At 43.0% G+C, this 14,236-nt stretch overlaps 1 protein-coding gene across 2 annotated transcripts; it reads right to left on the bottom strand.

Moving 5' to 3' along the window:
• Positions 1–3,127: 3,127 nt before the first annotated feature.
• marveld2b (MARVEL domain containing 2b) lies at positions 3,128–13,663 on the bottom strand. 2 transcript variants are annotated; one of them, XM_080766329.1, is made up of 13 exons: positions 13,541–13,580; positions 11,383–11,516; positions 10,681–10,902; positions 10,058–10,171; positions 8,574–8,836; positions 6,747–7,032; positions 6,328–6,432; positions 5,591–5,880; positions 5,044–5,079; positions 4,118–4,290; positions 3,763–3,934; positions 3,513–3,563; positions 3,128–3,379 (listed from the first exon to the last, which is right to left on the bottom strand). In XM_080766329.1, exons 3-13 carry the CDS (start codon positions 10,880–10,882, stop codon positions 3,257–3,259), a joined length of 1,815 nt encoding a protein of 604 aa, XP_080622455.1. In that variant the 5' UTR covers positions 10,883–10,902; positions 11,383–11,516; positions 13,541–13,580; the 3' UTR covers positions 3,128–3,256. The 2 variants fall into 2 exon arrangements, with proteins under 2 accessions (XP_080622455.1, XP_080622454.1); XM_080766328.1 differs by lacking the exon at positions 11,383–11,516 and having other exon boundaries at positions 13,541–13,663.
• Positions 13,664–14,236: the final 573 nt, after the last annotated feature.

Raw genomic sequence — 14,236 nt, 5'->3', positions numbered from 1 at the left:
TTTTTTTTTGCTGGCCTGACCTGATGCAGCCAGCCCACTAGGAGGCAGGCCACCGGTAATAGTCCCGGTCCTTCTGGGCCAAACCAGGCCTGCCTCCCAGTGGGCACCAACCACATGAACTGGGGAAATGTGCAGATGGGCTCAATACTAACCCTGTCCCTAACCCTAACCGCACATGGAAGCCACGTAGTCGGATTGGCGGTGCGTCAGAATGCCACTCTGTTCCCAGAGGCTTTGATGCAGTTAATTAAGTGCTTGTCAGGGAGGGTCCACAGTTCAAATGATTACGAGGCTTGAAAAGGTTGAGAACTTTAATGTACACCGGGATTTCTCAAACCTTTGTGTCAAGGGCCCCCAAATTGATTATATTTGGCCGCGGACCCCATTCTGAAAATGTTTTGTGGTAGGGACCCCCAGAAGTGAAGGTTTGTGTTCCCTGGAACCTCATATATGCATCATTTTATGTACTTTCTCCTCAGTTGGGTGGATAACATGGGTATTGGCTTATGTATACTTTTACATACTCTTTCATTAATATAAATGTATCGTGTCTTTATTGTGATGCTACTCCTCTTACGACATGTATCTAACTGTACCGTTTCTGGAACTGTACTAGCCGTTTCTCTGGCGCCAGACATTCTGATCTGTCCTCTCATCTCATAATACAACATGAAGGAGCTTGTACGAAAAAATACATTACTTCACCCATTTCTTTACACCTGGCTATGAACGAGCTCTGATGTGACAATAAAGTAGATTCTGATTCAAAGACACATACTTTTGACTTACAAAAAGTAGCAGTAAGATTAACATTGGCTATCCATGGGGGTGCAACATAGAAGACAACTACGATTATCCACAAAATTGTATTCTTAAGTCTGATTGCATTAAACGTCAAACTAACTTTGCCACAAATTTTCCACTCAATTTATGCATGCGCATACCCTCTATACTTTGTCTACCACTCAGAACCAGCATCTCATTTAAACCACAAAAAAGCCAGATTATATGATGTATCTTAAATATCATGCAGGCCAGGGTTGAATGCAAAAGTCCAGAAATAGGCCTACCACAATAAACTAACACAATTAAGACTTTAGGCTAGGTTATTGAAAAGACTATAGCAATGGTTACTAGTACCTACGTTTTGAAACCTAATATAAATATTGTGCATTTATTTACACTATAGACGGGCATAAAAGCTGTGACGGCAGTGAAGGATCAACTAAAGAGGCAGATCACCTTATGAAAATAAGGACCAAACAGCAAGCTGTGAAAAGGCAGTCCATTATTGTTGATGCAACAGTGCTCATTAAACAAATAAAAATATACAATAACAAAAATGTACATTATAAAAGTACTGTAGCCTACGGCCTGAGCAACAAGAACATGAACAGCAGGCTTTGGGTTTACATTGTACAGAAGACCTTATGGCACAATTGTGGAAAATCAACTTCAAGAGTCCAGCAAGCTGAATGGCAAGCATGCATGCATGGTCAGGTAATCATATTCAAATTATCTAAATTATAAAAGTACATACATGAATACGATTAGAAGCAGAGCAAACCTAGAGCATTAGGAATAATTTGTCTATTTCTGAAGTTTATGCAAACCTCTTCTTGTGTGTATTCGTGCACACGCACGTGCATGAGAGATAGGCAGAGAGACGTAGATATGCAGGTCGGAAATAATGTCTTTCAGAATCAGATGGGGAGCCCTATAAACTTATACAGCATGGTTCCCTACCATTTCTAGACCAAGGCCCACTTGATAATCTCCATTAATGGAACTAGTGGCACAATGAAAACTCATTCTTCAAAGTTTTACAGAAGAAAGAAAACATGGCTTTTTGTATTTTTAGATTGACACATTAAAATCTGTGTTTTGCCAATTATTTGGTGGTCCGTCTTACTATTTCCCCCGGCCCGGGCCCACAGGTTGGGAATCATTGCTTTGCAAGAGAGAAGACACATGCCACCCACAGACATGATTGTACAATCAATCATTGCCCCCAAAATATGTCAAGAAATTATGCAGAAACCTTGTTTCTGTAATATTGTATTTTGTATTATAATAACTACCATGCAACAATTTGATATTCCAGTGACTAATTGATGGAAAATGCCTCAAAAAGATATTAATATGAATATAAACATGACTTATCTTGTTCATCGTTGCCATGGTAAAAAAAAAAAAAAGGCTATGGCTCTATGCCTCACCTACTATAGAGTTTAGGCAAAGTTTTAGCACTCATTTGAGAATGAGGTTGTTACATTTAACCTTCATGTTTTCTAGGATGTCGCAGTGAAACACAACACAATTTCAAGTTGTTTTACAAAGGAGACCTGGCCAACAGCAAAGGCACTTAAAATACTCTCACAAAGAGTAATTTAAAATGAGGGGCGCCAAGTGTTCCAGGCGCATGCCACATATAGGCTTTGGCCTGCCAGCTCGTTGCGTGTCAGAGTCCCGTTCATGATGACCTTTGCTGCATGTCTCTCCATTCCCTCTCTCCCCCTTTCCTGTCCATCTTCAATTGATACCATCAATACAGTAAGAAAAGCCAAAAACAAATCTTTAAAAAAAGAAAGTAAAGAAAATAAAACACTTAAGTGTGAAGCAGGGTCTACCCCGTATAAATAAGGAATAAAAAAGGAAAAGATAGTCACGTGATGGTAGGGGTGAGACAATAATCGTTCATCGTCACAATTTAAACAATAACCATACCGCAGAGATTTTAATTTATCGTGACATAAAATCTCTTTTATGCACTGTACAGTCGTGGTGCAGGAATATTGCTGGTCTCAGTGTGTTGCGGATCTTTCTGTCAAGTTAGAATAGAGACAGTCAGAAGGACAGGAGCTAGAGAGGAGTAAGATGTTTGGAAGAGTCCATTGTTCCTTTGGCTAACTTGAGCTTTTAAAAGATGTCCATTAGGAACGCCTTCTAAATCCTGACAAGTTTTCTGAAAAACTCAAATACAAAAATGTTATGTTGCTATATTCTGTAGCTACTGTACATAGCAACACCTACCCCAAAAGGGGTTCCAGTCTTGAAGGGTAAAAACCCCAAAAGGGGAGAGGCTTTTAAAAGATGTCCATTGGCTAACTGGGGCCTTTAAAAGATAAAAGATGTGCCTTGGTTAACTAGGGCCTTTAAAAGATCTCCCTTAGCTAACTGGGACTCTTGAAAAGGTGTCCCTTCATGTCTCTAGGTTTCACAGTGGAATAAATTAACGTGATGTGATGGAAGTGGTTTAGCTGCTGAAGCCATCACTCCAGTCTGCCACCTTGTTGTATTCCTGGATCTTCTGTTTGATGTGAGACAGTTTGTTCTTTAGGTAGTCACACCTCTCCCTCTTCTCCACATAGGTTGGGTCCTGTGGAAAAAACATTAATTACACAGAGGGTTCCCAAACTTCTCAGGCCGTGAGTCCGCAACCCCCCCAATGGCCCCACATAATCATAGGGACATCATTGGACCATTGAGCAGAGGATAGTATCAATACTTACAGCTTTCTTTTTCTGATACTCCAGTAAAATGCCATTGATGCGTTCCTTCTCCTGCAAGATAAAACTTCGGTCAATGGACACAGAGTTACTGTATGCCAGATTTACAGTATACTTAAGCGCAGCGTGAGACGCTGTGAGCTTGTAGATCTGCTATTTTTAGGCTTAAGCTTAAAGTTAAAAATGCTCATTATTGCTGTCCTAAAATGTTGATGCCCTCAAAGTGTAGTATAACAAACATGTGTGCGTGTACCATTTGGCTGGACGGTCGGCCGGGGAGGTTATGCATCATTTCGTCCATCTCCTCAAACTTCTTGGCCATGACCTGCACCTCCGCATGCAGCTCCTTGTACTCTGCATACTGGTCATTAAACACAGCCTTGTATTGGTCCCTCTCCTCGTCACTGTGGATGCTGGGGTACTTCCTGTAGTGTGCACGCACACGGGAAATACTAGTTTGGTTCCATTTGTACACTCTCAGAGTTACAGACCCATAAGGGTCCATTCACTTCAATTTGTACACTCACAGGTACAGACCTGTAAGTGTCCATTTGTACACTCTCCGAGCTCCCCCCCCCCCCCAGTAGTAGTAGTCTAGTAGTACTCACGCCACATAGTCGGCTATGATAACAGGTTTGGGGATGTGTCCGGCTGGGATGTGACCGCGGAGGATCTGGGGCTCCAGCGGAGGAGCTGGGGACATCAGTGGTCCATCCAGGATGATCTCCGACTGGACGGTGGGGAGAGGAGTCTGCTCCGACGCCCTGGAGCCTAGACCCAGCTGCATCATGGGAGGACAGAGACCGAAAAACACACATGAGCCACACACCAACGGGACTCTCTCTTTCTCTGGCGTTTTGCTCAGTTGACTTACGCCATTTTGCTCCTCTAGGGTTTTGCTCAGTTGGGCGTGGTTATACGTCTACTCTAAACCCTGACTTTTAACCTCACAGAAACTATACTCTCACAAACACTATGCCTAAACCTAACCTCACACACAAACACTATGGGCTATATCTTGCGCCACCCCTTAACCCTAAGCTTATTCGCCATTCTTTACTATTTAAAAAAAAACCTTCAAATAGCTGATCTACAAGCTCACAACATGTAGATGTAGATCGGCTAGTTGAACTATTTTAAATGTATTTTCAAAATAGTAAAAAAAAAAAAAAAAGGCAAATAAGTTTAGGGATAAGGGATAAGGGTGGCACAAGATGGAGCCCTATACCCATAACCCTAACCTCAAAACTAACCGTAACCTTACAGAAACAAGGCCTAAACAAATAACCTCAAAAGGGGGTATTATTGGGAGGACGCTGAAGAGCAAGGCCAAAGAGGAGGGTTATGGATGTGGAGGTAGAGGACATGCAGGTGGTGTGAGAGAGAGGACATAAGTGGACAGAGGACATGCAGGTGACAGGAGTCACAGAGGAAGATGATGACAGAAGCCGATGGAAACAAATTATGCGACTGTGGAGGCCCTGATGGGAGCTGAAAGATGATGGTGGAAAATAACACATGACATAACACTTACAATAGACAAAGGCACAGACGATCCAATGGTTTTCATCTAAGTATGACCACGATGATGCCGATGATGATGATGATGATGATAGGAGAGACACAAAACAAAGGGCGTGAGCATTAGTTTAGTGACAGTGAGCGGAAAACGCATTTCGGCAATGGTTGGCCTTTCAAGTCAAAGAGAGAGACTTCAGGAGCATTTTGGTGACCGAAAAACATCTTGAGCCTAAAACTACGTAGGGTCCCCCTGGCGTATGGCTCGAATCCTAGCTTCCTGGACTTAAAGAGGAAGTCCAATCCACTACGCCCACGAAGCTGGCCGGTCGCTCCCCACGGCTTCAGTGTGCGTGGTCAGACTGGCAAAATGACAAGTATGCCAACTTTGTTGTATGCAACAAGGTTCTGCCTTACAGGCACTTTGTAACTGGCTGTTTACCTATTGTCTGACTGCACTGGTAGTGTTTAGAATAGATCCTTTGTACAAGGTATTCTTGTACTTTATGTGAGCATAAATCATATTTAAAGTGTGTGTGTGCGTGCGTGCACATGATCCTGACCTCCAGTGCCAGCGCCTCTCTCCTGAGGCGCGCCGCCTCGTGCCGCCACAGCTTCAGGCACACGGCGGCGCCCACGATGTACAGCAACATGGTGACGAAGAGGAAGATGATGGCCGCATTCTGGCCCGCCTCCGTGCGGCAGAAGGCGCCGTTGACGCCGTTGTTGAAGACGGGGAAGTTGCAGAGGCCGCCGCGCGTGGTGTCACGCACGTACATGATGGACGCCGACAGATACATGACCCCCAGGGCTACGTTGATGGCAAACTCCGTCAGCGGCCACCATGGAGAGTCTAGGAGGAACGGTATGGTTATTTGTAGTTACACGAGCACTTCACCCAGGCCATTTCCAACCTTATCTTCACATTAATTGGTCCTCACTAATGCCCATTATAAGCACCATATCTGGAAGCAGGGCGGCTGTGGACGCTTCAGAAACCTGTCGACCCGTGACATCATCAGTCTACCAGTGACAGAGCTACAAGCTCATTGTGAGCTTGTTGGTCTGTTATTTTGAATCTCACCTCCGACAATTACTCCACATTACACATTAAAATTATTAAACTAACACGAAAGTTAATACAAAGTAAACTGAAATAAGCCTTTGAAACTAGCCTAATAGACTGAACTAGAAAATCATTTTTTACAAACTGATTTACTAAAATAGATAATCAAAAAAGAAAATCTGAATGGAATAAAAGACATTACATCCCCATCAGCAATATAATGACCATACTAACCTAGGAGGATGGCGCGGTAGTATAACGTCATCCCCAGCACCAACATAATGACGGTGACGATCCACACCAGGCCAGCCACCACCAGCACAAATGTAGTTTTGGGGCCTGTGGATGACATTAGAGCAGTGGTTCTCAAACTTCCGTTTGAATTTGGCCACGGACCCCCATCGGAAAATGTGTGTGTGTGTGTGTAATCTGTGTATGTTTGTGTATGTATGTATGTATAGTGGATGTACAAGCTCATTTTATACTTTCAAAAGCACAAATAACAGATCTACAAGCTCAAAACGCGCCGCGTTTTCACACCGTGCAATCTGTGAATTTCCACATATTCATCCAAATGATTCGGACGATCACAACAGTGATTGTCTCAAATAACTGCGATCAGGGCCACTGTGAATGGCCGTCCGTATACGTACCCGTGTAGAGGTCGCCCTGGCCATAGGCGGCCGCCCCGCCCCCCAGGCCACCGTACATCTGCGGCTGGCTGTAGCCGAACATGTTGAACCACTCGTTGTCCTTGTGCACGTACGCGCACACGCAGGCGAAGACGGCGGCGCCCAGCAGCAGCTCCACGCACGCCAGGATGCGCAGCAGCCCCGCCCAGGACTTGAGGTAGGCGTAGCGCAGGTTGTAGTCCTCGATGCGCTCGGCGTAGGTCATGACCGAGCGACCCGTGGGCGCCTCCGACACGGACTGCAGGGCCTGGTGGTGGGGTTGATTGATTGATTATATCATCATATCAATATCATATATTAGACGGATGCAAACGGCACGAGTAAAGGATTTACACCAAAACGTCCTACGGTGCACTTGAGGTCTTGTGTATTCAATTCATCATGTGATGAATTGTGTGATCATTTACCTCCCCCTTATTCAATTCATCAACATAATGTGATGAATTGTGTGATCATTTACCTCCCCCTTTGGCCTTCTAAAAAGTTGATTTTCAGGCCCGTTTCAAAGGCCAGCCAGTGAACCACAATTTGTTGGTTGTCAGTCACCATCATGAAATGTTAGCAGACAATTAAAAGCTATGCGATATATGATATTAAGTGATATGCTTTTGGTTTAAACAAAAGAGTTTAGATTTTTAAGGCTTTATATTGTGATAGTAATCATTACTAAAGTGTGTCTGTTCCGTACCAGCGGTCTCCCCGTCTCTCCAGACCCACATTTTCAGGTGGATTACCCGTTTCATCGAATCAGGAGAGAAAAACGCAGTTTCAATTTCACTTCTTTGTCGTCACTTGTTTATCCTGTGGGTGGGTGGAAGAGGGTGAGCAAGCTATCCGTGTATGGTATGTATCTGTATATTCTCTGTGTACTATATGTATGTATCTGTATATTCTCTATCCGTATGTTTCCATGTATCTTGTTCATATTTTATGGGTCCCCCGTGAAAATGAGATGCTGCATCTCAAGGGGCTTCAATACAAATCTGAAATCTGTATCTCACATGAGATCGCTCTCCTGGATTGGATGAGATTGGTATCCCGACATAAAAAAAACATCCATTTACAAAAACACTGGGGTGATGGGGAGACGCCAGTGTTACTGAACAAACAAAGAACAATTAATTAATTGATTGATTAATTGATATTAATTATCGGCACATAGAGCTATTTAACAATTCTTTTTTTAGCATTGACCACATAAATAAAATGTGTTCCGTTTGCCTTTTAATCTTAGTAATAAATACACAGGGCAGATGTGACAATTAATTTGCATACATTACAACGAAATGATGACAAATAATGATCATTAACAATAATCAAAATAAACAATTTACTATGGCCAAGAAGGGCCATATTTGATCATTGTATACTGTATATTCAAACATAAAACAAATAGCGGAAACAGCTGAATTGCTAGATCACATCTTTTTATTTCACCTTTATTTTACCAGTGAGATAAAAAATATATTTTACATTTACAAGGTAAATTTCCGCAATTTCCTTTTGGATTGATTGGTCGAATGCTTTATTAACAGATAGAAGTACAGTGGTACGTGCTAAAAGGAACACAAAAAGCCCTGAGGGCTTGTTTCCATTTTGGTCCTATGTATTCAATTAATCAAGACATTTAAAGACACAATAACATACAAGAAATCATTAACACTATAGGAGCGATAAATGTACGGAAAATATAGTTATAGAAGTTCTACACAAATGAATGGAAACTGATAAAAAAAAACACAATTGTGATTACATCAAATTATTTATAAGTGGGTGACAAGGCCTTACCTCGGCCCCCAGCAGCAGGCCGTCACGTTCCTTCCGGGAGTTGTAGCTGCCACCGGAGCCCCCGAAGGGGTCCAGGTAGGAGCCCGGCAGAGAGGGGGACGGAGGCGCCGAATTGGGGGGCGAGCAAGGCACCCCCACCGTGGTCTGGTTGGTCCTGGCTGTCCTCGATGACGAAGCGGGGGAGTCAGGTGGTGGTGGTGGTGGTGGTGGAGGAGGAGGAGGAGGAGGAGACGACCAGCCCTGGCTGCCTGTTGCCTGCAAGCCTGTTGCCATCAGGAAATTGTTGTTAATTAACCACTTAACCCAGTGGTTCTCAAACAGTGGTCCAGGGACCACCAGTGGTCCCTGGCTAAATGATGGAAAGTTGGTAACCAAATGGACCCTTATAGATCTTTAACTCTTGAGCGTAAAATTAAACCAAATGGATCTGTATTTCATTTTACACTCTCAAGACGATTTACATTTGTGTTAAACATCTGCATTACTTAATTTACAAGAAGTTTACACAATTACACTATGTAAGATAATTGTTATTTTGTTAGTTTTCCCAACAAAAACAAAATATTCTTTAGTTTTGGGTCTGGGAGGCTAAATCTCATCAAATGGTGGTCCATGGCTCAAATGTCGAATTAATAATGGGCCTTGATATGAAAAACTGACTTAACCCTAGATCTGGAAAGCCTACTGTTATGCGTTTGATATATATATATATATATATATATATATATATATATATATATATATATATCAATCTGGGAAAGCATCCGTGACCGTGTCATTTTAGATGTCGTCGCTATTGGACAGAAACCTCTTATCTTTATATTCTAACTTTTTATGTTTTTTCATAAATTAATGCCCTACTTGATCATACTACACGTTCGAGCACGTACTGTAGATCTGCTACGAATGAATTTGAATCCTGAAAAGTGATAGACAGAGACAATACGCTGAAAACTTAGCATAGGATTTACAGTAAAACCATGTTTTTTTTTTTAAATCAGCCCCAGAAATAGTTTAAAGGAATACTTAAAAAATGTTAAATTTTTGCCACAATTCCTAATAATTCAATATTTGACGACACCACTGCAGTAAGAGACCAAAATGTAACTATATAAAATAATACTATAAACTCCAAAACAACTCTCAGGTGGGTCACCAATTTTCAACCAACCAAGAGAGAGTACCCATTTAACAGCTACATTTGTTCCAATTCCAATTTTGTCTGCTCATTTCTTTGCGTCATCACTTCCAATGTGACTTGTTCATCCTGTATTCTGTGAGAGTGTTCTCTCCTGATTGGATGACATTGGTATCCCGAGCTGAAAATGCATTTTCTGTTCATGAAAGACCTGGAGAGATGTGGTCCCTGTTACTGAACTATTCAACGCTTATTTTAAACTAAAGACAAGCACTTGCCCTACCTTTAATAGCAGTAGAATAATCAACATACATGTTGGTCAGCTACGTACTGCACAGGGCCTTACCACTGCCGCGCGCACTGCCACGGAAGAAGTTCTTGACGGAGTCAGGGACGAATCGGTGAACCGGTTTGATGTCCATGCCGTCGCGGTCGCCGTCCAGTCGCTCTGCCGACGCAGCTGCGCCACCTGGAGGTGTACGATCATTACATTTATAGGTGACGATTAATTAGCATACAAAAGCATTGCGCTTTATTAAGGGACCAAGCCAGTCCTGAAGTCCCGTATTGTTTTTGTCTGTTTTTTTTTTTCTTCCGTTAAAAATAGCAGTTTGGGCTGAATCGTGACACTTGGCAATAATGGTAGAGGGCTATGCTAAACGGTGAGGATGCGGAGCCCATGACTATTGGCCAAAGGGTGGGACTATAGCACTCAAATGAAAATGTGAACTTTGACCACGCATAGCTCTTGAACCATCTGACCGTCGGCAATAAAACCTCGAAACACATTTCACAAGTTGTGAAAATAGCCGATATATAAGCTCACGCACACGCACACGCACGTCGCATCAGCTATTTTCACCATGTCTTTTTTAGTAATACAAAAATTACAATTTCTGCCCGACAGCGACGAAATATAATAGAATTGACAGTAACGAATAATTATTCATCTCTGTAATAAGTGTATACCTGGAGGGTAGAGGTCTGTGTGTCCCACCGCAGGCTGGTCCGGCAGAGGGGGAGGGGGCAGGGGGTCGGCGCTGAGCGCCAGCACGCGGACGTCCTGCAGGGGCCGAGGGGGGAGGGGCTCCTCGTCACGCCACAGAGACGCCACGGGGACCTGGTCATAGTGGGGCATCTCCCGCACTATGTCAAACCTAGCAGAAGACATGAGGGGGCTGGTTCTCTGCCCTGGAGAGAGGAGAGAGAGAGAGAGAGAGAGAGAGAGGGAGAGGTTCAGGCTACAGCAGAGGGGGGGTCTTCAACATTTTTCAGTCCAAGGACCCCAACTTTTTCATAGATTTCATAGAAAGGTTTTGGACATGAAAGGTTTCCTCCCAATAACAACAAACGATAATGTAGAGTTGAAAACATATACATCTGTGCCACTTCAATTAAAATGCAAATAGAGTTAACTTTCAAGGGTCACCACAGAGACCTAAGGGTTGTTGACGTTAACATTTTTTTAATGGAAACAAACGGAAGCAGCAGTAAATGCTTCCACTGCTAACCCACAGCAGTATTGCATACAAACATCTTGTAATGAGAGGCCACCCTGGATGCCTTGCTGTTCACCATAGGAATGGAATCTCAATGGACTCCCCCCTCCAAAAAAAAAACAGTCACGTCGCAAACAACGGACACCTACCACAGCCTACACCAAACACTCACATGCTTCAAGTTCAGAGTGGGGATTTTTATGCCAGAGGTTCTCCAGGTGGGCGCTCTCAGAGTTTTTTGTTGCCACTGTCACAAAGATTGCTTGCTCAGGGTGGGACAATGTTGGGTGACTTCTTGGATCTCTGCTCTATAAAAGGCATACAAAGTGCCTTGAGACAACTTGTGATTTGACACCTTAATAAAAATGGAATTTAGTTAATATATCAAAGCTCAAACATAGCTGATCTACAAGCTCACGTTGTGGTGCAACACGCAGTGAGCTTGTAGATCGGCTATTGTTGAAAAAGTTGAAGTCAGATCAAAATCAGCCCAAACATAAGCTGATCTACAAGCTCACGGTGTGGTGCAACGCACTGAGCTTGTAGACCGGCTATTGTTGAAAACCAAATAGAGGCCTAATACATCTGTGTGACTTGGTGAAAGATACAATGCCATTACATCACATTCAATCCATTACACAAGTGAAATGCACTGAAATGTTATAACCACCTAAAAGAAAGCAACGCAGACACGCTCCAGTTCTCAACCTGCTAAGATTATTTTAGGGGGTTGCCAGTTTATTTTCTGAATGTGTGCAGCCGAGTGGCTGGAAACTTTCCTTAACGATAATATCTGGTTTCAGCATTTATTTATGATGCATCTTCTCCATTATTAACGTTATTGTAGCCATCATTTTGTATTGGGGGGGGGGGGGGGGGGCGCAAGACATGGTCAAAGCATTTCTGGGGGTCCCCGGGCAAAAATTGAGAACCCCTGCCATAATATATGCCCTCAACCATAGAGAAAGCTGGCGCATGTTGTCAGCTGACTAGAATGGTGCTTCAGCCGATCCGCCCCCTACATCATCACAACATAGATCACTGGTTCTCAAGGTGGGGTGTGGCGACCCCCGTGGGTCCTCGAGGGGGTTCCCCTGGGGGTCCCAGCAAAATCAGCAACCACTTCGATCCTATTGTATGAAGGGAAACAAATGTGATGATGTACAATTCTGTCCCTATCGGTTACGTATACAGTACATAACGGTGAAACCGAGTGCACCCCTTTCAATCTGACTTGTTTATTTCCAATCGTAATACATTTTAAAAGGACACATGTGCTTTTCTGGAATTAATGGGTTCACTAACAGTGGCTAATGTGATGACAGTAGGCTTACAAGGGCATGATGGGTAATTCTAGATAGAAATAAACTAGTCACCTGGATACAAGAAGAGTGGCCACCTGAGAAATCTGGGCACCTAGGCCTACTGTATATTCAAAGTAGGCCTACAGTATACTTTTGAAAAAGTATACATGATTTGTTAACATGCACGGTAGACCTACATCATTATGAAACCTAAATGTACCATTCAATGTATTGTTTACACTATAATGACTGGCTATCATAGGTTTTGTTTCTAAAATATTCAATATGTAATTTTTTCCCACACAGATGTTTTGAAAATAGCAGATCTACAAGCTCACAGTTATGGCAATCCATTTTAACATTGAATCAAACCACCCTCCTATCTGTAATATATGTTTTAGATATCCAAAACCATGTTTAGGGTAGGTGGTGTGGCTGACTTTGAAGCATAGAGCTTTGAAGCTATATTTTTCATTTTGAAGGCTTAGTTTGAGAACCAGTGATCTACCCAACACCAAAACAACCTAGCTATTTACAATCAACGTTTTGTTCTCAATATAAACCTGGCTAATAGTCTGTCAATCACATATTATAGCAGGTGTCGCAGCCCTATAGCATAGGCTACCTAAAACTCATTCATAATAGCAACAGGTGTAGCCTACAGGTGCATTTAAAAAGGCTCATTGTATCAGTTGATATAAAAGATGATCACGAAAAAGGTGTTTAGAATTTAGAATTTTGCAAAGATCTGCAAAATTCATCTGGTTTTAATGCTGGCGATCGAAATATAGAACTATATAGCCTACAGGTTGCAAATAATATCATATACTCATAGCCTATGTTAAGAGGAAATCGTAGCCATTGTCATCACGCCGGGGATGCAGTTCATTTAAACTATAAAAACTAAACATGGCCTATGGGTATCGGGCTATTTGTCATAATAGCAAAAGTGGCAAACGACGCGCGTCTCTCGTCTCCAAACAGCAAGACAATGGATCAGATATCACAGATTGGAAGGGTTCTTACCGGGCGTCGAGTGTTCATGGGTTTATTCTCCGCCTATAATTATGTTCCTTCTTCCGCACATCAGTCAGCAGGTGTAGTTTATAGTGATCTAATCGTTGTAGTAGACATGGCGTTTAGGGATGATGAACTGAACTGGTGTGTGACTGTGAGATCAGTGGCAGTGAAACTCACCTGGGCAGTTCAACCTGCCTGGGAGAGACACGCAGCGCTTTATTCAAAGTTTGCCTGCAGTGAAACCTGAAGCCATGACGGTGTAGCTTCTCCTCACTGTTTCCCAAACATAGGGTCGCGATCCATTCTGGGACGCGGGGCCGTATTGGTATGGGACGTTATAGTAGCTTTCTTTCTTTCTTTCTTTCTTTCTGTCTGTCTGTCTGTCTGTCTGTCTTTCAAAACATTAACAATTAGAATGTAAAAATAATTTAAAAAGGACGGAAAATAGCAGATCTATTAGCTCACAATACGTTTGGATGCCACACGTGCAGGGGTCTGCCATGGTGGCTTGTGGTGGAATTTTTTCCAATTTTTATTTTTCCCCCGGACATAAAACATGAGTGGACAATAATATAACAGTGTCCCCCCAGTGCCTCCCCCAAACAGTGCCCACGTCCCCCCCAGCGCCTCCCCCAGACTGTGCCCCCCAAGCATCCCCTCAGTGCCCCCCCAGTGCCTCCCCAGACAGTGCCCCCCCACTGC

The sequence above is a fragment of the Protomyctophum bolini genome (assembly GCF_963924005.1).
Source record: "Protomyctophum bolini genome assembly, chromosome: 6".
In the NCBI taxonomy this organism is placed as follows: domain Eukaryota; kingdom Metazoa; phylum Chordata; class Actinopteri; order Myctophiformes; family Myctophidae; genus Protomyctophum; species Protomyctophum bolini.
The sequence above is the reverse complement of the archived record's forward strand: the minus strand, read 5'-3'. Positions and strand labels throughout refer to the sequence as shown.

Bases quoted from the DNA above. Each gene is read 5' to 3' on its own strand.
- marveld2b (XM_080766328.1), bottom strand. From the start codon at position 10,882: ATGTCTTCTGCTAGGTTTGACATAGTGCGGGAGATGCCCCACTATGAC. The intron at 5,881-6,327 runs GTTAGTATGGTC...CGTTCCTCCTAG, and splicing joins CTACCGCGCCATCCTCCTAG to ACTCTCCATGGTGGCCGCTG. The intron at 5,080-5,590 runs GTCAGGATCATG...GGTCATACTTAG, and splicing joins GAGAGGCGCTGGCACTGGAG to ATGAAAACCATTGGATCGTC.